General features: G+C 43.8%; 1 protein-coding gene across 7 annotated transcripts in view; it reads right to left on the bottom strand.

Moving 5' to 3' along the window:
• The window catches only part of SIK3 (SIK family kinase 3), a 240174-nt gene extending 216412 nt beyond the window's left edge, over positions 1 to 23762 (bottom strand). For all 7 annotated transcript variants that reach the window (XM_066372623.1, XM_066372640.1, XM_066372635.1 and 4 more), the window contains exon 1: positions 23465 to 23762. In XM_066372623.1, the coding sequence (XP_066228720.1) occupies positions 23465 to 23737 (273 nt within the window). In that variant the 5' untranslated portion in view covers positions 23738 to 23762. The remainder of the gene's footprint in view (positions 1 to 23464) is intronic.
• Positions 23763 to 24197: the final 435 nt, after the last annotated feature.

Below are 24197 nucleotides of genomic sequence, written 5' to 3'. Positions count from 1 at the left end.
CTAAGGTGCCACAACAAAGAATTGATGCTTCTCATCTCTCCCCCTTCCTGTTTGTCCCTATCTGTACCTCTCTCTGTCAGGGAGGGAGGAAGGGAGGGAAGGGAACGATGGGAGGGAGAGGAGGGAGGAAGCGGAGGGAGGGAAGAAGGAAAAGTTAGCCTGACCAGGTGGTGGCAAAGTAGATAGAGTGTCAGGACTGAGATGTGGAGGACCCAGGTTCAAAACCCCGAGGTCGCCAGCTTGAGCGCGGGCTCATCTGGTTTGAGTAAGGCTCACCAGCTTAAGCCCACGGTCACTGGCTTGAACAAGGGGTCACTCAGTCTGCTGTAGCCCCCTGGTCAAGATACATATGAGAAAGCAATGAACAACTAAGGTGTCACAATGAAGACTTGATGCTTCTCATATCTCTCCCTTCCTGTCTGTCCCTATCTGTCCCTCTCTCTGTCTCTGTCACAAAATAAAAAAAAATTTTTTTTTAATTTAAAAAGGAATGAAATTGTAACACATGCTACAACATAGATGAACCTAGAAGACATATGCTAAGTGAAAGAAGCCAGGCACAAAAAGCCATGAACTTGATGATCTTACTGATGTGTAATCTACAGAACAGGGAAATCTCTAAAGACTTATTAGTGGTTGCTTAGGGCTAGGAGAGGGAGGTTGGGAAATGAACAGTGACTGTTAATGGGTATGCATTTCTTTTAAGGGGAATGAAAATGTTCTAGAATTGATTGTGGTGATGGCTGCAAAACTCTGTGGACATACTGAACTCATTGAATTGGGTGAACTGTAGGATATATAAATTATACCTCAATAAAGCTGACATAAAAAATATAGTAAGTAAAAAAGAAACTGAACACTCCATGATGTTAAGTGATCTGCCCCAAGAAAACTGACAGACGAGTCAATCTAGAACTGGAACCTGTGGCCTGACCCCCACAGAAGTGTTCCCTCATCACTACAGACTGCTCAGACCAGTGTGGTGGGCCAGAGAGGCTACCCAAGAGTGTGGAAAGCAGAAAACAGTGGCACTAGCATAAGAAAAGGAAGAGAAATTTAGGTAACATAACCCAAAGTGTGGTTTTCAAAATTTAATGTGACTCCAAAATGAATTCTTGGTCTAAAAAATCTAACAACCACTGACATAAGACATGGTGACTAGTACAACAGTGCCCCTTTTCAAAGAGCTCAATTAGAGGCGGGCACTGGATGCAGCTGCTGACTGACAAGGAAGAAAGCAAGCCATCAGCAGGGCCACAGCTGAGCTCACCAGCCATTCTTCTGTGAGGGTCACACGCATGATTCTCAAGGACTAGATCTCAAGGATCTCCTTTAAAGAGATCAGAAATGTTATCCCAAGATGGTACTGCCTCCCAGAATTACTATAGACATATAAGATATTTAGATATATGAAAAAGGTGTTGCTGCAGCTGATGTGGACAGCAAGATTGCTGCTGGAACACAGCTGTCCTATTTGACTAAAATAACAATATCACTGTTGATGTAGAAACAGACAGCCAAGAGCAGACAATCACTAAAGACATTATTTTGAGTTTAAAAAAATAAACTACTAAAAAAACTTGTCCATTAGAACAACGATTATGCAACATTAGAACATTCTGACTGAAGCAAAGGACAACAAGAAGGAAGAAATCCTGTAGGTGCCCAACTTACCCTACTAAAAACACACCACTCTACCCATCTTCCACAGTAAACACAATTCTGCTTCTTGCAGCCTATGAACAAACATTTCTTTAGCCTAGAACAGAAAACAACTTACTACATGAAAATGTCAATTTATTCTACAGAACACTACACTGGCAGTGAGCAGAGAGAAACCTTTTAAACAACAGAGTTTTAGCTGTTTCCTCATCAAGTACAGTGATACCTCGGTTCTCGAACGCCTTGACTTTCGACCAAATCGGTATTCGACCAGGAAATTCGAGAAAATTTTGTCTTGGAATCCGAACAAATATTTGGAACTCGAACGTCCGAGATTAGCCGAGTTGAGCCGAATGGCGTTCATTCGGCCGAGCGCACCTTGCCTGCGTCATCAGTGTGAGTCACGCTTTGTCACGCTTTGTGGAGAGAGAGAATCACGTTTTTGTGGTGAGAGTCACGCTTTGTGGTGAGAGTCACGCTTTGTGGAGAGACTCACGCTTTGTGCACGCTTTGTACACTGAATTTAACCCTTAGACATGGGTCCAAAGAAAGCCAGAAGTGGTAATGCAGACAAAGGTAAGCGGAAAGCTGTGAGAACAACGATTGAGCTGAAAAAAGAAATCATTGCCAAATATGAACAGGGCACACGTGTTTCAGATCTGTCTGCTGAGTATGGCATGCCAAGATCTACTATCTCAACTTTCCTTAAGAATAAAGCTGGTATAAAGGCTGCCAATGTTGCCAAAGGTGTTACATTGTTAACAAAGCAAAGGCCTCAGATAATGGAGGAAATGGAGAAGCTGCTTCTTATTTTCATTAAAGAAAAAGAGTTAGCAGGTGACAGCATCAATGAAGTCGTTATTTGTGAGAAAGCACCAGTAAATAGGCATATTTTGGGGGCTTGGAACAAATTAATCCAGTTTCCATTATTTCCTATGGGTTTCATTGTTTCGGTTCTCGAACAATTTGGTTCTCGACCGTTCTCCCGGAACGAATTATGTTCGAGAACCGAGGTATCACTGTATTCTTTTAATTATTTTTATTCATTTTAGAGAAGAGAGAGAGAGAGGAGGGGGTAGGAGCAGGAAGCGTCAACACCCATATGTGCCTTGACCTGGCAAGCCCAAGGTTTTGAACCAGCAACCTCAGCGTTCCAGGTCACGCCACCACAGGTCAGGCCTCCTCATCAAGTTTTTAACATCGCTAGCCCTTTATCAAGTTCAGTTCAGTTCATGCAAACTTTAACACAGTGGACAAAAATACCACCCAGAAGTATAAACCACAAATACAAGATTATATAAAACACCTCGTCCTTGAATTTCTAACAATTTTGGCTTATTTATCATTTTAAATTAATGCAGAAGCTCTCCTAACCCATCCCCCTCAACCAACCTGCATAAATAATCAATACTTCCCCTTCTCTCTTTAAAACAAGGGGTGCATGCAAACTGACCCCAATTAATAGCTTCTCTCTTATTCCTAGATATTTCTGCTTCCATACATTCAGTTGCATACTGACCATGAATTGTTTATTGCCCACACTATTTACCAGCTGCTCTTGTTATTACAGCTATATAACTTAATTAGGTAGGTAAATTGGTAAGAAGTCAGGGAGAACAGAAAGATATGTTTTATGAAAACTAAGTTGAGCCTGGCCTGTGGTGGCGGAGTGGACAGGGCACCGACCTGGAACTCTGATATCGCCAGTTCGAAACCCTGGGCTTGCCTGGTCAGGGCACATATATGACAAGCAGCAACAAGCAAGCAATGAACAACTAAAGTGAAGCAACTAAGAGTCGATAGTTCTCGCTCTCCTCTTCCTTTCTCTGTAAAGTCAATAAATAAAATCTTAGAGAGAGAGAGAGAGAACTAACGCTTAAAAGATGTGCTAAAGTCAAATTAGATGTGGGTGGGACAAGTGTGAAAGATTGGGGGAAAACATGAAACTCAATGGATTCTGTACTCGTTTTGCTTTAAAAATGCATTTAAATTCCTCATCTTCTTTAAAACAGCAAAACAAAACTGGATATCTTAGATGATGAGCTATGGGTATGTTGAAGGAACTCCATTCAGTTCATAAAGAAAGGCCTTGGACCTACATCAAAAAATTAGAAAACTTGTTTCTTAAACAAATTGCAAAGAAAAAGAGGAGAAATCTAGAAAGCTAAAAAAAAAAAAAGACTTAGTGGATACCAACCAATTATAATATATGACTTTAGACCATGATACAAACAAATAAATGGTTTTTATATCAATGTAGGTATCAATCAAGGAACTTTTAACAGGAACTCGATATTTAATGACATTAGGAGTTCTTTTTAACTGTTTTAGGCAGAATCATGGTACTGTGGTTATGTATTTTTGAAAAAAAAATATCGTCTATTTAGAGATACATGCCAAAATATGTACGAACAAAATGACAGGATTCTGGGGTATGCTTCAGTATAGACCAGGAAGAAAAGAGACACAGGATGGAGTACAGATGCAAGTTTGACCATTAGGTGATAACTGCTTAAACTAGGTGGCAGATCTGTGGGGGCTTCATTATACTCTTCCATTTACTTTTGTTTATGTCTTATGTTTTTCATAATAAACAACTTTTATAAAGATTACTGAATGAATGCATATATATTTTTTAAATTAAAATAAAGTAGCCCTGACCAGGTGGTGGTGCAGTGAATACAGCATCAACCTGGGACCGCTGAGGACACAGGTTCAAAACTCTGAGGTCACCAGAGTTGCAGCACTTTATTTTTTCAAATAAAAATAAAGTGCGTGGGCTCACCAGCTTGAGTGCAGGGTCACCGGCTTGAGCTTGGGACCTTCAGCATGATCCTCTGGTTGCTGGCTTGAACAAGGGGTAGCTGGCTTGAGCAAGGGGTCACTGGCTTGGCTGGAGCACCACCCTCACCCCAGTCAAGGCACATATCAGAAAGCAATCAATGAACAACTAAAAGTGCCACAACTCCCTGAGCGGTGGTGGCGCAGTGGATACAGCCTTGACCAGGAATGCTGAAGTTGCAGGCCCTGGTCAGCCTTGACCAGGAGAGGCTGATGCTTTCTGTTCCTCCCCCCTTCTCTCTCTCTCTCTCTCTCTCTCTCTCTCTCTCTCTGCTACTTCCTCTCTCTGTCTTTCTAAAATCAATCAATGAATAATAAAAAATTTAAAAATAAATAAATAAAAATAAAGTGCCGCGCCTGACCAGGCGGTGGTGCAGTGGATAGAGCGACGGAATGGGATGCAGAGGAACCAGGTTCAAGACCCCGAGGTCGCCAGCTTGAGCCCAAGGTCGTTGGCTTGAGCAAGGGGTCACTCGGTCTGCTATAGACCCCCAGTCAAGGCACATGCGAGAGAGCAATCAATGAACAGCGAAGATGCTGCAATGAAGAATTGATGCTTCTCATCTCTCTCCCTTCCTGTCTGTCTGTCCCTCTCTCTGACTCTGTCATAAATAAATAAATAAATATAAATTGCCGCAACTATGAGTTGATACTTCTCTCTCTCCCTTCCTCTCCTGCTAAAAAATAAATAAAAATAAAATATTAAAAGTATATAGGCAGCAGTAATTCTGATTTCCAGGCTCCATTTCCCCTCCCCAATTTACTAATAAGCAAATCATAACTCAAACTTATAGTACAAGAGGACTTCTACTGGAGTAAAGAAAAGAACATATCATTAGATGCCCAAAATACAACAGTAGTAACTCCAAAACCTTCTAAGAACAGTATCCCCATATGGTCCAATTACTCTTGAAAATCCCTTAAGTGATGTGTACGGTGCAGAAGGCAAATCAAAACACAACAGGGCTGTGGCATCACCAGACTTATTACATAATTATGTCCCTTACAGTCTCCTTCACCATCTTCTCATCATTAAAAAGTGGGAGGAGTTCTTTATCTTCTCTCCTTCCTCAGCAATCTTGAAAATGAAGAACAATGTAGGAGATATCACATTTCCTGATATGAAGCTATATACTACAAGGCCATTATAATCAAAACAGCCTGGTACTGGCATAAGAACAGGCATACAGATCAATGGAACAGAACAGAGAACCCAGAAATAAACCCACCCCTTTACGGTCAATTAATATTTGACAAAGGAGGCAAGAACACAATGAAGCAAAGACAATCGCTTTAATACATAAATAATGTTGGGAAAATTGGACAGGTACATATAAAAAAAAATGAAACTAGACCACCAACTTACACCATTCACAAAATTAAACTCAAAATGAATAAAAGACTTACATGTAAGTTGTGAAACCATAAAAATCCTAGAAGAAAACATAGGCAGTAGATACTCGGACATCTCTCAAAGAAATCTTTTTGCCAATGTATTTCCTCGGGCAAGTGAAATAAAGGACAAAATAAACAAATGGGACTATATCAAACTGAAAAGCTTTTGCCAGCAAAAGACACTATGAACAAAATAAAAAGACAACCTACTCAATGGGAGAATATATTCACTGATACATCTGATAAGGAATTAACCAAAATTTATAAAGAATTTCTAGCCTGACCAGGCAGTGGCACAGTGGATCAAGCATCGACCTGGGACACTCAAGACCCAGGTTCAAAACTTCGAGGTCGCCAGCTTGAGCACAGGCTCACCAGCTTGAGCATGGGGTTGCCGGCCTGAGAGTGAGGTCACAGACATGAACCCATGTTGCTGGCTTGAACCCAAAGTTGCTGGCTTGAGCAAGGGGTCACTGGCTCAACTGCAGCTCCCACCCTGTCAAGACACGTATGAGAAAGCAATCAATGAACAACTAAAGTATTACAACAACGAGTTGATACTTCTCATCTCTCCCCCTTCCTGTCTGTCTGTCCCTGCCTCTCTCTGTCTCTCTCTCTCTCTCTTTCTCTCTGAAAAAAAATATTTTTCTTAAACTCAACACCGAACACCAGGAAGGTAAACAATCCAATTAAAAAAATGGGCAAAGAATCTGAAAAGACACTTCTCCAAAAAGGACATATAGATGGCCAAAATGCATATGAAAAAATTCTCAGCATCACCAATCATTAGAGAACTGCAAATTAAAACCACAATGAGATATCACCTCAAACCTGCCAGAATTGCTTTCATTAACAAATCAGCAAACAAGTGCTGGCTAGGGTGTAGAGAAAAAGGAACCCTCCTGAACTACTGGTGGGAATGCAGACTACTCCAGTCACTGTGGGAAATAGTATGGCGTTTCCTCAAAAAATTAAAAATGGAATTGCCTTATGACGCAGCTATCCCACTTCTAGGAATATATCCTAAGAATCCCAAAACACTAATTCAAAAGAAGATACGCACGCCCTGCCCGGCTGGCTCAGTGGTAGAGCGTTAGCCCCGTGTGTGGAGGTCCTGGGTTCGATTCCCAGCCAGGGCACACAGAAGAAGCACCCATCTATTTCTCCACCCTTCCCCCTCTCCTTCCTCTCCATCTCTCTATTACCATCCTGCAGACAAGTCTCCATTGGAGCAACGTTGGCCCAGGCGCTGAGGACTGCTCCATGGCTTTCACCTAAGACACTAGAATGGCTCTGGTTGCAATGGAGCATTGCCCCCTCGTGGGCATGCTGGGTGGACCCCGGTCGGGCCAATGCGGGAGTCTCTCTGCCTCCCTGCTTCTTACTTCAGAAAAATACAAAAATGTGCACCCCCATGTTCATTGCAGCATTGTTTGCAATAGCCAAGATCTAAAAACAGCCCAAGTGCCCATCAGTAGATGAGTGGATAAAAAAAGCTGTGGTACATTTACACAGTGGAATACTACATGGCCAGAAAAAAAAAAAGGAAATCTTACCTTTTGTGACAGGATGGACCTGAAAATTATTATGCTAAGTGAAATAAGCCAGGCAGAGAAAGACAAATATCATATGCCAGGGGTCCCCAAACTACGGCCACGGGCCGCATGGGGCCCCCTGAGGCCATTTATGCGGCCCCCGCTGCACTTCCGAAAGGGGCACCTCTTTCATTGGTGGTCAGTGAGAGGAGCACATTGACCATCCCATTAGCCAAAAGCAGGCCCATAGTTCCCATTGAAATACTGGTCAGTTTATTGACTTAAATTTACTTGTTCTTTATTTTAAATATTGTATTTGTTCCCGTTTTGTTTTTTTACTTTAAAATAAGATATGTGCAGTGTGCATAGGGATTTGTTCATAGTTTTTTTTTTATAGTCCGGCCCTCCAACGGTCTGAGGGACAGTGAACTGGCCCCCTGTGTAAAAAGTTTGGGGACCCCTGTCATATGCTCTCACTTATATGTGGAATCTAATGAACATGGACTGAGGAACGGAACAGAGGCAGAGGCGGGGTCACAGGGAGCAGAGGGACAGCTGCAGAGGGAAGGGGGAAGAGGTAATAGGCTCAAAGAAGGTGAAGGGAATAGCCAAAATCATATATACATAAATCATATATACAAACAACAGGGTAGCAATAAGCCAGCTGGGGGGGGGGAGGTAGGGGGAGAGTGGGCAATGGGGGGATGTGTGTGGGGGAAGAGACTTAGCATGGGGCATAGGGGGAACAATACAATGTGTATAGGGTATTATACTGAGGGGGGGAAAGAGGAAGGAGTAATTTACAAGCTTCATTCATCTCTGAAATTCTCACTCAAGTTTACAAAAAAATAGTTACTTAAAAATCAAAGGTTCATGTAATCCGAGTCTAACCTTTCTTATTTCCTTCATCAATTTCTCCAATATAAGTTTATGTCTCTTTGTGAAGGATCAGTAGAGAATAATGAGTTATAAAGAACAATTGAAAGGTTAGATTCACAGTTACTCTTCTTTCCTCTTCCAGGTTTGGGGAAAGAAGGATTAGGCAGCTACTCCGACCCTCTTTGACCTGTTCTTTACCATCACCCTAGACCAGTGGTCCCCAACCTTTTTTGGGCCATGGACCGGTTTAATGTCAGAAAATATTTTCATGGACAGGCCTTTAGGGTGGGACGGATAAATGTATCACGTGACCGAGACAAGCGTCAAGAGTGAGTCTTAGACAGATGTAACAGAGGGAATCTAGTCATTTTTAAAAAATAAAACATCGTTCAGACTTAAATATATGTAAAACGGAAATAATGTAAGTTATTTTTTCTTTCTCTGCGGACTGGTACCAAATGGCCCACAGACCGGTACCAGTCCACGGCCCAGGGGTTGGGGACCACTGCCCTAGATGGACAAGTGAGGCCAAGATTTAAAAGCTCCATACTCCCAAGTCAAGAGAAGCAGGAGGGGAGACAAAATAAAGGAAAAACCTATCTCACACTGCTGAGGAGCTAACCCTGGCAAAACCTTTCTGGAAAGCAATGTAACATATGTATCAGGTGTCTTAAAAACGTGTGTCCTTGGCCCAGTAATTTCCCTTCCAACAATCTATTCTGAGGTGAAAATCAGAATGCATCAAAGATTTGTGGACAAAAATGGTCACAGCAAATCTCTAATAGTGGAAAAACTGGAAGGAACCTTAAATCAAGAGAAAGCTTCAAAAAAATAACAGTAGTCATATAATGAAAAACTATACATTCATTAAAAATTGATATTTACAAATAGTTTCTAGTGATGGAAAAATGTTTTTAATGAATGTTAAGGGAAGAAAAAGACTAAAACAGTATATCGACCTGATTCCAACTACATATGTACTTTAAATATTAACAACTGCTGCCTCTGGGTAGCAAGATTAGAGGCGATTTTTATTCCTTACGATTCTTGATAATTTTCTGAATTTTCCCAAATTTCTTTCATGAGCACAAATTATTTTTATAATGAGAAAAAACTAGGGCAAGGTAGAAGTCAGCCAGTAATCATGAGCCATTGGTGTGAAGTAAGGGAATTTATCCTTATAATACCTTCCTCTCTTCCTCTATCACATTCAAGCTGGAAGCATTCAACTGCTCCTTCCACTTAATCCTTTTTTTACCCTGACAAGAATAAAATTATCTTCTTGTCTCCTAGGACCATTAGTTGCTATTTTTTGAACATAGATAATACAACAAAAACCAGCTTAATGAATCCATTAAAGGTATGAATCATTAAAATAACTATTAAAACTTAAGGGTCAGTGACAAGAAAGTTGTTTTTTGGTTGTTTTAAATCAGCTCACTTGGCATTAGGAACAGAACAAGAGGTAACTCAATAAACAGTCTGACGTTAGTTCAGGAAGTACCAGCCGCCCAAGACCTGCTGGTGGATCTGCAGAGGAAGAGAGGCTCCCAGGCCACCGAGGGAAAAGGAAGCACGGTCGACTACCTGTGGAGTGTGGATAAGAAAGAACCCTCTATTTTTCAAGTAAGGGACTTGGACTTAAATTGCAGGTTTACTTCAGATATACTGAACTTCTTAATAATAGAAGTTTGAGATACGTATGCCAAAAATAAATTACTCGCCCAGAAAGGTTGTGAAATCTCCTTGGCTGGAGATTTGTGAGAAAAAGGAAGAAAATCACTTTTTTATAACATCTTTTTTTTTTTAATATTTTATTTTTTATTTTATTTATTCATTTTAGAAAGGAGAGAGAGAAGAGAGAGAGAAGGGGGGAGGAACAGGAAGCATCAACTCCCATATGTGCCTTGACCAGGCAAGCCCAGGGTTTCGAACCAGCAACCTCAGCATTTCCAGGTCGACGCTTTATCCACCGCACCACCACAGGTCAGGCTTTTATAACACCTTAACTAAAAATAGGACATTTCAACAGTAAAACACTAAGCTGTATTAAGAGTATAAAAACAAACCCGGCTCCTATTTTTTAATCTTTATATTCATACATTTATAAGCATTGTAGTAGGCACTAGAAACATAGCGGCAAACAACAGATTAAAATCCCTGCCCCCTTGCCTGACCAGGTGGTGGCGAAGTGGATAGAGTGTCGGACTGGGATGCAGAGGACCCAGGTTTGAGACCCCGAGGTCGCCAGCTTGAGCGCGGGCTCATCTGGTTTGAGCAAAAGCCCACCAGCTTAGACGCAAGGTCACTGGCTCCAGCAAGGGGTTACTCGGTCTGCTGAAGGCCCGCGGTCAAGGCACAGATGAGAGGGCAATCAATGAACAACTAAGGTGTTGCAACGCGCAATGAAAAACTAATGATTGATGCTTCTCATTCTCTACATTCCTGTCTGTCTGTCCCTGTCTATCCCTCTCTCTGACTCACTCTCTGTCTCTGTAAAAAATGAATAAATAAAATTAAAATCCCTGCCCTCATGGAATTTACATTAATTTATCACACTGTGCCTCCTAACAAGCATTAAAAGTTAGATATTTACTTTTTTTTTTTTTAAGTAAAATCATGTTTAGAAATGTCAAGCATGTCAAAGCACGGCCAGTAAATAAACAGCATCTAGCATCTGAACTAAGCCAGAGAGCCCTAAATAAGTATCTGTGCAGCAAAACTAAAAACTGTGTGGTTGAGGTAATGGGGTGGCAGGCACACAATTTCACTACATATAATTCTGCACTTACTAAATTTTGTGTCATATATCAATTCCTAGTTTTTGATAAATATTTTTTCAAGTTGGATGGATGGATGGATGGATGGATAGAATAAATAATTTCTTCTTCAAACATTTCAGTCCCAAGAAGTTTGGTTAGCTAACTTAAAATTTCAGATTCAATTATTCTGGAAGAACCAATGAGAAGCAAAACATGTCGCTGGTAAGCATGTACAGGAGCTGAAACTAGTCAGAAATCTGGTAATTTCTCAGACCCTCCTAATCAAAACCTAAATATAGTTTAAGATAGCGTGCCAAAAGTATCCGACTGAATGAGCCCAGCCTATACAGACAAGCTTCAACAGGTGATGGGTTTGCTTCTCCTTCCTTCTCAGCTTCTGGGAAGTAAGGCCAAGTGTTCACAATCTGGCTCCCACCTCTCTGACAACCCACATTCTGAGATGAAATACATACTGCTCAATGACCAGAGGAACCTCGTCTGCAGTGAACTACACTCCTCCTAAATAAATACAGGGTGGGGCAAAAAGTAGGTTTACAGTTGTGAGTGAACAAAACACAATTTATTCTTGTATAATTATTTATTAATTACTATATTACCTTTCATAGGAACAACTGTAAACCTACTTTTGTCCCAGCCTATATGTCCCTAACATAACTTCACAATAGCTCATCCAACAGTTTTGTACTAATTGATGGAACTTTGTGAACAGACCCAAAAGAAGCTCTTTGCATCTAATTCATCCAAGACAGTCGAGTCCTCTCAAAGACATTACCTCGACCATTTATTTAACAATTATGAATTACATTAGGACAAAAGTCCACAAGTATATATACACAAGTTTCATCCTCTGGATGTCTTATTTTTTTCTTTTTTTTTTTTTTAGAGACAGAGAGAGAGTCAGAGAGAGGGATAGACAGGAACAGAAAGAGATGAGAAGCATCAATCATTAGTTTTTCATTGAGCATTGCGACACCTTAGTTGTTCATTGATTGCTTTCTCATATGTGCCTTGACCGTGGGCCTTCAGCAGACTGTGTGACCCCTTGCACAAGCCAGCGACCTTGGGCTCAAGCTGGTGAGCTTTTTGCTCAAACCAGATGAGCCTGTGCTCAAGCTGGCAACCTCGGGGCCTCAAACCCGGGTCCTCTGCATCCTAGTCCGACGCTCTCTCTATCCACTGTGCCACCGCCTGGTCAGGCTAATAACATTATTGAGTTAAAGTAAAGAAAATTCAAATAAATGTTCAAGTGTTAAAGGACTCATTATTGTAAAGATGTTCTCCCAAATAATCTACAGATTCTGTGCAGTCCCAATCAAGTTCCAAGAAACTGGTCAACTAGTTCTAAAATCTGTCTTGACAATGCAAAAAATCTAAGAATGGCCAAGATGATCTTGAAGAAGGACTAAATTGGAAAACTTGTGCAAGTGGTTTTTGAAATTTATTTTAAAGCTACAGTAATTAAAACAGTATGGTATGGAGCTAACACAGATACTTGATTACTACAAAAGTGGCAATGCAGACTAGTGAAGAAAAGGCATCATTTTTAAAATCATGCTGGATCATTTGTGTATTCATATCAGGAAAAAAGGAACCTTAATAACTACATAACACCATCCACAAAAGCTAATTCTAAGTGTACTCTAGGTTTAAATATGACAGGTGAAACAACACAGCAGTTGGAAGAAGTAAAATAATCATTATTTGGAATAGGTGAATATTTCTTTAATAAGACACAAAAGTATTAACTTTAAATCAAAACTTTGATAAATTAGACTGCTCTGAAATTGAAAACTTTTTAAAATCAAAAGACACTGGCCCTGGCCGGTTGGCTCAGCGGTAGAGCGTCGGCCTGGCATGTGGGGGACCCGGGTTCGATTCCCGGCCAAAACACATAGGAGAAGCGCCCATTTGCTTCTCCATCCCCCCCTCCTTCCTCTCTCTCTCTTCCCCTCCCGCAGCCAAGGCTCCATTGGAGCAAAGATGGCCCGGGCGCTGGGGATGGCTCCTTGGCCTCTGCCCCAGGCGCTAGAGTGGCTCTGGTCGCAACAGAGCAACACCCCGGAGGGGCAGAGCATCACCCCCTGGTGGGCAGAGCATCGCCCCTGGTGGGTGTGCCGGGTGGATCCCGGTTGGGCGCATGCGGGAGTCTGTCTGACTGTCTCTCCCCGTTTCCAGCTTCAGAAAAATACAAAAAAAAAAAAAGACACCATTAAAGGAGCTGGCGACCTCGGAGTCTCGAACCTGGGTCCTCGGCATCCAGTCTGACACTCTATCCACTGCGCCACCGCCTGGTCAGGCTGGATGTCATCTTATCAGTCATCTGCAGGACAAACTGACTGTCCTGTATTATGTATTACACCAGAAGGGACCAAACTACTACTCACTATTAGAAGGGGTCAGGGACTCACCTGATGGGTGAGGTCATCCATCAGGAAAACAGGTGTAACTCTTACACTAGAAAGTAGACCCACATAAGGGAAGCCCTATAAATGGTTCTCTTGGTCCTCACCTGTGTCATCAAGGTATGTATCTTAATGAGTTACAAAATGGCACCCTGGAAACTGGTAATGACCTGGTAAATGAGGAGTCCATCTAAGAAAGGTACCTTCAAAGACAGACCAGACCAGCCCAAAAGCAGAAGTATAATTACACATATTCCCTGGGAGTAAGCTAGGTTTAGTGGCAAAAGAAAATTATATAAGGCAGACTGTGTTTATGGTCATTGCCTTTTCTGTTTCTTTCCCTTTTTACTTCCTTAGTATTTTGAAAGGCTTTTTTGACATCTTAGTTATGTCAAGGGGGCACCAACGGGGATATCTGAGTAGGAGATTTAAAGGAGAAACAATGGCAAAGCAATAACAAAGTAATGGATCCAATGAGGACTGCTAGTAAGTGTCAGGGGTGACAGTGAGACAATGCAACCCTGGCTGGTGTCTCAGTGGATAGAGTGTCAGCCCAGCGTATGGATGTCCGGGGTTCGATTCCCAGTCAGAGCATAAAGGAGAAGCGACCATCTATTTCTCTCCCCCTGTCTCCCCCCTTCTCTCTCTCTTCTGCTCCCGCAGCCAGTGGCTTGATTAGTTTGAACGTTGGCCCCAGGCACTGAGGATAGCTTGGTTGGTCCAAGCGTCAGCCTCAGGTGCTAAAAATAGCTCAGTTGATTCACACATTAACCCCAGATAGGTGTTGCTAGGTGGATCCTGGTTGGGGCGCCTGCAGGAGTCTCTCTCACTGTCTCCCCTCCTCTCACTTAAAAAATGAATGAATGAATGAATGAATGAATGAAATAATGCCAAAGGACAGGTGAGATACAATGTTGGTATTGGCTCTTCCTCCTACTTGGAAATGTTTCCTCTCATCACCACATCTCACTTTTAAAGTTTCGTTTAATAGAGAGGATAACTATCTTAGACTTTAACTGGTAGCTATATCTTGTTTCTCTAACAAAAGATCAAGTGCTCAGAAGGCAAAGGCAATGTTTTCTATGACTGGAGGAGTCAGAGGAGAGTTAAGTAAAAATAGGAATGCCTGGATTCTAATTCCAGCTCCCACACTCACTATAGGATTCTGGGCAAATGGAGGGAGTGAGGGAAGATACCAAAGGGAGTCATGAATCTAATGGGTAATTGGTCTAAACTACTTTAATGGCCCCTGAAGGCCTGAGATTCTAAACTCCATTAAGTCCATCTTTCTAGACTCTGGAAAGGAAAGCACTAGAATAAAAGATCTCTAAGATCACTTTTGTGTCCAAACATCAACAAATATTTGTTGGCTGATCATGTTTAATTTATGTGCAAAACATATGCCATTCTCATTGAGTGAAAGAATGTAAGTTGTTAAAATTGAACTCCTCCCCTACTTGAAGAAATGTGTCAGAAAAACCTTTTTTTATCCCTACCCATAAAATAACCAGCATGAGTTTTTAAAAACACAAATGATAGCAGTATCTGCTTTGATAGCCTCTGATGTCAATGCTCTGCTTTATACCCAATTACAAAAACGACAAACCTGTATGATCGGGCCTCGGTCTACCTTTCTGATTTCATTCCTTACCAGCCTCCCCCTTGCTCACTAAGCTGCAGGCACCATGACTTGGGTCTAATTTTTGGATAAACCAAGCTCTTTTCTACCCCAAGACCTCTGCACTTGCCATTCCTTCTGCAGCTGGAACACTACTGTCTTCCCAATCTTCCCAGGCTGACGCTCTTTCCCATCATTCAGGTGTCAGCACAAATATCACATTGGAAAGGCTTCCCCAAGCACTCCATCTGAGGCAGTGTCCCTGCCCAGACACACTCTAACCTAGGCCATTTATTTTCTTCATAGTACTCATCACTACTATGTAGTTACTTACTTACATGTTTCTTAACTGTATCTGTCTCTTCCCATTAGAAAGTAAGCTTCAAGAAGGCAAAACCTTTTATTTTTCTTATCAGTGCACAAGAGAGTCCAGAATAGAACCTGACACAAAATTTGGATTCAATAAATTTTTTTTTCTTTTTTGTATTTTTCTGAGTGAGAAGCAGAAAGGCAGAGAGACAGACTCCCGCACGTGCCCGACTGGGATCCACCCGGCATGCCCACCAGGGGGCAATGTTCTGTCCATCTGGGGCGTTGCTCCATTGCAATCAGAACCATTCTAGCACCTGAGGCAGAGGCCATGGAGCCATCCTCAGCGCCCGGGGCCAACTTTGCTCCAATGGAGCTTTGGCTGTGGGAGGGGAAGAGAGAGAGAGAAAAGAGAATAGAACCCAGGACTTCCACATCCAAGCCGATGCTCTACCACTGAGTCAAGCGTCCAGGGCCTCAATAAATATTTATGTTGAATGAATGAATAGATGAGAAAAGGATTCCATCTCTGTGCAGAGATGTTTTAAATGTTTCTTAGAATTACAGCAGCTCTACTAAAGACAGAGAACTGCTTTTTCTTTTCAAAGCATCCATTTTGTTCTCTTTTATGCCACGAACTTGAGAACATTAGCCAGATTGATGCCTGGAAAATGAAAACAGCACTCCTGGCACAGAAATAACTAGTCTGGGCACCTCTGGCTTAAGCCAGATCTATGACTTTCTAGGGAGCTGGCACCAAAATCAGAATGTTAAAATAAACAGCTCTGATGTTAAAAGTAGAATTCTGGTATCTTGATTCTGGAGAGACCAGTCCAAACCTTAGCTTTTCACCAAGTTTCAACCAAGTCAGTTACCCGATCAAAAATGAAGGATCATTTGTGTCAAAATTAAGTTAGTCATCTTTCAGCAGGCATTCCTGTATTATCTAAGGGTGGAACTGCCCCCTCAAAGGTAAGGTAAATCTTGCTTTCAATTCCTTTTTGACATAATTCTCTTTTCTATTTATCAATGAATCTTGTTTTCAGCCTTCTGATGAGCACAAGCATCCTCTCATCTGCTTCATTAAAGTCCTCCTTAGAAGTGAATATAAGCCCTGGCTAGTTGGCTCAGTGGTCGAGTGTCAGCTTGGCATGTGGAAGTCCCAGATATGATTCCTAGTCAAGGCACACAGAAGAACTGACCATTTGCTTCTCCACCCCTCCCCCTTCTCTCTTTCTCTCTCTCTCTCTCTCTTCCATTCCTGCAGCCATGGCTCAAATAGTTTGAGCAAGTTGGCCCCAGGCACTGAGGAGCCTCACCTCAGGTGCTAAAAATGGCTCGGTTGCTGAGCAACAAAGGTGCAGCCCCAGATGGACACAGCATCACCTCACAGGCGGCTTGCCAGATAGATCATGGTTAGGGTGCATGCGGGAGTCTGTCTGTGCCTCCCCACCTCTCACTTAACAACAAAAAAGAAGTGAATATAATACTATTATATTAGCCCACTCTGAGTTTTTCTCCTCATGGAAATGAGTTTGCACTAAACCACACAGTTCACAGATTGTCCTGGCTGGTCAACATTTGAAATGGGGTCATGAGCCAAAATGTTTTCTCTGTGTAATATCTAAATTTAAGAAACCTGACCTTGGCCTTCTAAGTAGCACCCAAACGCGAATGTGTTCTTAAGTCTATCAGACTATTTCTTCACATTCTCCACCAAATTTAAGGGACTCTCTTGAGAAAAGACTGTACTCCACAGTGTTCCAATGTGACAAGGAGTAGTAACACAAACACATGGAATATCCAAACAGCCCAAATGAAAGCCAGCATTAGTCACAGTTTTCATTAGACAAGTCTCACAACTATTTAAAAAGTTTAAATAATGAAAAATCATGTTTTAAAATGCCAATTTTAGGCGCTGGCTGGTTGGCTCAACGGTAGAGCATCGGCCCAGCATGTGGAAGTCCTGGGTTTGATTCCCAGCCAGGGCACACAGGAGAAGCGCCCATCTGCTTCTCCACCCCTCCCCCTCTCCTTTCTATCTCTCTCTTCCCCTTCTGCAGCCAAGGTTCCACTAGAACAAAGTTTGCCCCAGGTGCTGAGGATGGCTCCATGGCTTCCATGGCCACCCCGCCTCAGGCGCTGGAATGGCTTCGGTTGCAATGGAGCAACGCCATTATAGATGGGCAGAGCATCGCCCCCTGGTGGGCATGCCGGGTGGATTCCGGTTGGGTACATGCAGGAGTCTGTTTGTCTGCCTCCCCCTCCTCCCTACTTCTCATTTCGGAAAAATACAAAAAAATAATAAAATTCCAATTTTATGAAATTGACCCATAGACCATAGGAGTTAAACCCAATTCTCTCAAAGTGGCACCTGACATAATAGCAAATGACTTTTTTACCCTGAAAGCATCAGGGTAAAAACAAATGATATGTGCATTCATGAGCTGTTCTAAAGGGATAACAGCTCTAAAGGGGGAACCACATCTTACTCATCTTTGTTACTACAGCATCTGATGATGATGACAATAACGATGATGATGCCTACTCTGTACCTAGAACAGTGCCAGGTACATATATTATTCACATATATCATTTAATATTCACAATACCCAAACTTGGGAGGTAAATACTATTGTCATCTCACTTTATAGATGGGGCAATCCAAACACAGAGAAGTTAAATAATTTACCCAAGATCACCCAGCGATTAAGCAGCAGAGGATCCAAACCCAGACAGCCTTATTCAAAGCTCAAGCTCTCACCACAAACCAGTAATGGGTAAGGGATATACAGCTGTTAAAATACACATTAAGCCCTGACCAGGCAGTGGCGCAGTGGATAGAGCATCGGACTGGGATGCAGAAGACCCAGGTTCAAGACCCCGAGGTCGCCAGCTTGAGCGTGGGCTCATCTGGTTTGAGCAAAAATTCACCAGCTTGGACCCAAGGTCGCTGGCTCAAGCAAGGGGTTACTCGGTCTGCTGAAGGCCCATGGTCAAGGCACATGTGAGAAAGCAATCAATGAACAACTAAGGTGTCGCAAAGAAAAACTAATGATTGATGCTTCTCATCTCTCCGTTCATGTCTGTCTGTCCCTGTCTATCCCTCACTCTGACTCTCTCTCTGTCTCTGAAATAAAGAAATAAATAAATAAATAAATAAATAAATACACATTAAAAGTACCTGACCAGGCCCTCACTGACCAGGCCCTCACTCTGACTCTCTCTCTGTCTCTGTAATAAATAAATAAATAAATAAATAAACAAACAAACAAACACACATTAAAAGTACCTGACCAGGCCCTGGCCGGTTGGCTCAGTGGTAGAGCGTCAGCCTGGCGTGCAGAGGTCCCGGGTTTGATTCCCGGCCAGGGCACACAGGAGAAGCGCCCATCTGCTTCTCCACCCCTCCCTCTCTCCTTCCTCTCTGTCTCTCTCTTCCCCTCCCGCAGCCGAGGCTCCATTGGAGCAAAGATGGCCTGGGCGCTGGGGATGGCTCCTTGGCCTCTGCCCCCGGCGCTAGAGTGGCTCTGGTCGCAACAGAGCGACGCCTCGGAGGGGCAGAGCATCGCCCCTGGTGGGCGTACCGGGTGGATCCCAGTCCGGCGCATGCGGGAGTCTGTCTGACTGTCTCTCCCCGATTCCAGCTTCAGAAAAATACAAAAAAAAAAAAAAAAAAGTACCTGACCAGCCCTGGCTGGGTAGCTCAGGTGGTTAAAGTGTCAACGCGACATGCCAAGGTTGCAGGTTCAGTCCCCAGTAAGGGTACATACATACAAGAATCAACCAATGATGGTTCAAAACCCTGGGCTTGCCTGGTCAAGGCACATATGGGAGTTGATGCTTTCTGCTCCTCCCTTCTCTCTCTCTCTCCTCTCTAAAATGAATAAATAAATAAAGTTTTAAAAAAAAAAAAGAATCAACCAATGAATAAATAAGCGAAACAATAAATTAATGTTTCGTTCTTTCTTTCTTCCTGTCTCTCTCTCTCTCTCTCTCACTCTTCCTCTCTCTCTAAAAGTCAGTAAAGCCTGACCTGGTGGTGGCGCAGTGGATAGAGCGTCGGACTGGGATGTGGAAGGACCCAGGTTCGAGACCCCGAGGTCGCCAGCTTGAGTGCGGGCTCATCTGGTTTGAGCGAGGCTCACGAGCTTGGACCCAAGGTCGCTGGCTCCAGCAAGGGGTTGCTCAGTCTGCTGAAGGCCCGCGGTCAAGGCACATGTGAGAAAGCAATCAATGAACAACTAAGGTGTTGCAACGCGCAATGAAAAACTAATGATTGATGCTTCTAATCTCACTCCGTCCCTGTCTATCCCTCTCTCTGACTCACTCTCTGTCTCTGTAAAAAGTAAATAAATAAATAAATAAAATTTAAAAAATAAATAAATAAATGTCAGTAAAATAAAATAAAGAGTATTTGACCAATGGCTTTTATAGTCATGTATACAAACAACATACAAAGACAAAACGAAGATAAACAGTGACACCCATTTATAAACAAGCCTATGTTTAAAAATGTATATAAAATATATCTACTCTTTGTTCTTACTCATCCAGTCAGTCAGTGAAAGTATAATTAGGCACAAACAACAGACTATAAGCAATTGAGAGCAGAAAATTATTTTTTCAATCTCTTTAATACGACATAGTGTCTTATCAAAAGAATAGAGCCAAAGACTCTCTGACTTCAGATCCTCCAAAAAATAAAAATAAAAATGGAACTCAAAGATGGCAGGACAAAGACAGCCAGGATGAGCAACTGACCAGAATGTGTCCGAGATGAAGATTCTCTCCTGCTGGCAGTTCTGCAGTGACGCTTTAAGCACTGCAGTGCTGCCAACATTACCTCGGAGCTCATGAATGCCATGATGCAAAAGTCACCAGTGTTCAAATAGGAAAACAGCTCCTTTTCTCGACTGATTTTATCCACTCCAGAGTCCTTCTCCAGGACATGTAGGAGTTAACAAAATCAGGGAAAGGGCCAGCTTCACCACTTATTGTTGGACAAAGTGCAGTAGCTTAGTCAATAAATGAAGTTTACTTTTAGCCTCTTAGTCCTTGGAATGGGTAGTACACATAAGAAAAGGTGACGATAAATATTTCTTTAATGTTCAGAAACACCTACTACCTAACCTCCTCAGCCAACCCAAATATCATCTAAATCACCTGAGTCTGGTTGCTATATGGTTATAAGAAAAAAAAAGACCATTCACCGGCCTAAAGGGATAAAAAGCGAAAGAAGAAATCATATAACTTCTAGAAGATGAAATGAAAATATAATACATTCTGGAAAGAGATGGGGAAAAAATAGTTCTTTTTGGTTCCAAGTGACCTGACTGCAGGAATCAGGTAAATGCTGCAGTGCACAGGAGGAAAAAATCTATCTACCTGGGTAACTGAAACAGCAGCTCCTGCACTGCTGGTAACCCAGGCACCCTCCTCACCATTATATAACCAAGCCATAGCCTTAATAGACCATCATACTGTATGTCAACAGCTGTTAGGCACATCTAAGCTGTCAGCATTTAAGAAACCCTCCCAGAGTGGATTCAAAATTAAGAATGGGGCAGGCCAAAATATGCTTATCCTGCACCCAGAGCACATGACCATTCCTTGTGAATTAAGCTTCACTCATGTGCTCCGAGTAATTTAAGCAGCAAAAGATAGGGCACTTGTAACTGTAACTAGGAAATTGCACAATGCTACAGAAACACAAATTAGTACTGGTGTGGTCCCATCACACATGCAATTCATTGAATTCATTGTCCAAGCCATTTCAGTCTCATTCAAGATTCTGAATATTTCCATATATAGGAATTGCATTAACTCCACATAAATGATCAAAGTCAAAACCAACATAAACAGTGACACCCCTTTATAAACAAGCCCATGCTTAAAATACTGCAGTCCTAAAGGATACCAAGGCCTCAGAGAAAACACACACACACACAAACACACACACAGAGAGAGGAAAATTAGAAAGTGGGCAGACCAGTCGTAATTAGCTACTTGGCTTTGCTGACTACTGAAGACAGAAATGTCTCTTTTACATATAAGGCCAAGAATCAACTGTTTGCAATTACATTTCCAAAAGCATTCAACCCTGTCACAAAAATATTTAATCAATATTTTAGTGTATCCAAGGGCTGGAAGATATCAAATTCTTTAAGTCTTAATAGATACCATAAACCAAGCAACCAATTAAGTTCATGGAGTCCATCCCCCAAAGATCAGAGCAAAATAATCACAAGAGTGCAATGTATTACTCACAAAAGGAGGGGGCAAAAAAGGAAATACCAAAACAAGGAACAAAGCTCCAACAACTAATTGTTTGTAAACATAAGTTCCAGTAAACAGAACTGGAAACCCTGTTGGTGGAGGGGTGGGGAGGCATGGGGGGTGGAGATGCACTAGAGTCGTGGCTCAGTCTACTCTCCCCCGTCAGGATTGGACGGTAACAGTGTAACATGGGGAACCTTGGACCTTGTTATGGCCTGCAGCTCAGGCCTGCACTTGGGGCCCTCTGATAAAAACGGACAGAAAGGCTGGAGAGCCCCCCCTCCCCAGAGGAAGTGAAACTGACCAATCAATTTTCTGCAGGCACCCACCCTGCCACACTACAAGGGCCCCTTGTAGTGTTTGACAGAAACGGGGGTTAAAAAGAACTTCGGCCTATAAGTGAGCAGGAGAAAAGGCCTAGATAAGTCGCTGGCTTCTGAAAACAAGCATTGCCATGCAAGCAGAAACAAGGTAGGTGATGACAACCAGAGGCCAGACTGAGGAGGTGAGGGGAACTGATGTGGCTTCTGTAGGAAGCGGCAACTGCTGTTATAAGGGTTTTTCATTAGTAGGGTTGAGGGAAACTGCAGTTTTAAATATGGTTCATGGCTACATCGAAAGTGTTCATTCAAGTGAGAGATTGAACAAAGAAAAAATGTGAAGTACAAATGGGCTTTGTGGGTCCCAAGTGAAACCAAAAGATTCTGCCTGATGTCTTAGATTCCAGTTCTCCCAACAGAGGCTACAGGTAAGTGCTACCCACATTTCTTCAAAATGTAAAAATGTCTATGTATACATACATGGCTTCCTAATTGACCTTGGCCAATTTCACTACTACAGCTCCACAAACCCCTTGAGAACCAAGGGCCCCATGAGTGTAATCCTGCAGTGTCGGGCTCCTCAACCTTCCTCAGTCACCAGCACTTTCCTCACCACTGAGAGCCCGACCTGGGTTCTACAAAGCCCACAATTCCAGACCCTCCAACAACTAGCTCTAACCACGCAATCCAGCTCTCCCAAAGCGTTTAAACCGTGATAATCTTACTGTCACCATAAAGCTGCCCCCTAACTCTGTTTCTCGAGCCTATTCTTGCCGAAAAGCAAAGTAATTTTCCCCCGTACTTCCCCATTTCCTTCATCTCCTCCTCCAATGATTCTGTCCTCAGGCTTCCATTCCCACCATCTGTCGTATTAGACGATGAAATGTTGATTGGCATCTCTACTAAGGTACCAGATCCCTCCGACCTCCCGGTACCCTGTACCCACCACACACGCCTGAAACGTACCCAGCCGTCCTTGTTGCCCTCAGAAGCCCCCACTTGCCAGTATACCCTCGTCTTCCCCCATCCTCTTAGTCCACGTTTCCTATGCGCCTGCCCTCGTTCCCGCAGGATTTCCTAATTGCTGGTTCCAGAGTCTTCTCAGTTCAGTCTCATGGTTGGGTCCGAGTTCCAAACCTCCTTCCAACCATCCCTTCTCCTACTCCGCAAAGCGCTGGGAAGCCCCTCCGCATTTCGGCGCCCGCTCGGCCGCGGAGTTTCCCTCTCCGGGTCCGCGGCGGCCCCCGCCTCCCCGCGCTCTCCCCGCCACCCCGACAGCCCCGGCCCGCCACCCCGGTCCTCGCTGCTCTCCGCCAGCCTGGGCTCCGCTCGCGGCGCCGACCCGCACCTCGGCGCCACGGGTCCTTCCTGCCCCGGCCACGGTGGGACGGCGGCCCGAGGTCGCGCCGCCACGCAGCCGCCCTGTCCCCCCAGCCACTACCTTGGCCTTGGTGACGAGGTGCGTGGCCCGCTTGACCACAGCGAAGTTGCCCTTGCCGATGGTGCGGTCGATCTCGTAGTAGCCGATGCGGGCGGGCATCGGCCCGCGGGAGGCCGGAGCGGGGGGACGCGGCGAGCCCGCCGCCGGGGGCACAGCAGCGGGGGACGCCGAAGGTCCCGGCGCGGGCGGAGGCAGCAGGCGGCCCGCCGGCCCGGCCACTCCAGCCCCGGCCCCGGCCGCCCCGCCAGCTCCGCTTGCCGCCGCCGCCGCCATCTTGTTGTGCAGTGAAACCTCCGGGGCCGCGGGGAGCCGGCGGGGGGAGGGGGCGGGGGGCGGGAGGAGGAGGAGGGGGGCTCTCAGACGTCACCCCGGGGGCGGAGCATCCGCGCCGCCAGGGCCCGGCGCCATGGCAACCGCTCGTCACGTGCTGACGCGCGTCACTGCCCGAAGCCATAGCAACCGTGACCTCACCCGGGAGCTCGACCTTCCTGCGTGGGCCTGGTTCCTCTGACGCTGGCTCCCGAGTGCCCCCCTTCGGGGATGAGACTAGGCACCGCAAAGGTGCAGCCTGGTCCAGACTGCTGCGGCGCTCTGGAGTCTGGGGAGCTGTAAGCCTGGCCCTAGCTCATGTCCCTGGAATCGCTCAAGTGACCCTTACTGTGACCGCTATACCAGTTTCAGCAACCACCCAGCTTCCCGTAAAACAAAATATTGCCTCATCACCAAAAATACC

Source organism: Saccopteryx leptura, chromosome 1 (genome assembly GCF_036850995.1).
Source record: "Saccopteryx leptura isolate mSacLep1 chromosome 1, mSacLep1_pri_phased_curated, whole genome shotgun sequence".
Classification (NCBI taxonomy): domain Eukaryota; kingdom Metazoa; phylum Chordata; class Mammalia; order Chiroptera; family Emballonuridae; genus Saccopteryx; species Saccopteryx leptura.
This window is presented reverse-complemented; position numbering and strand designations above follow the sequence as displayed.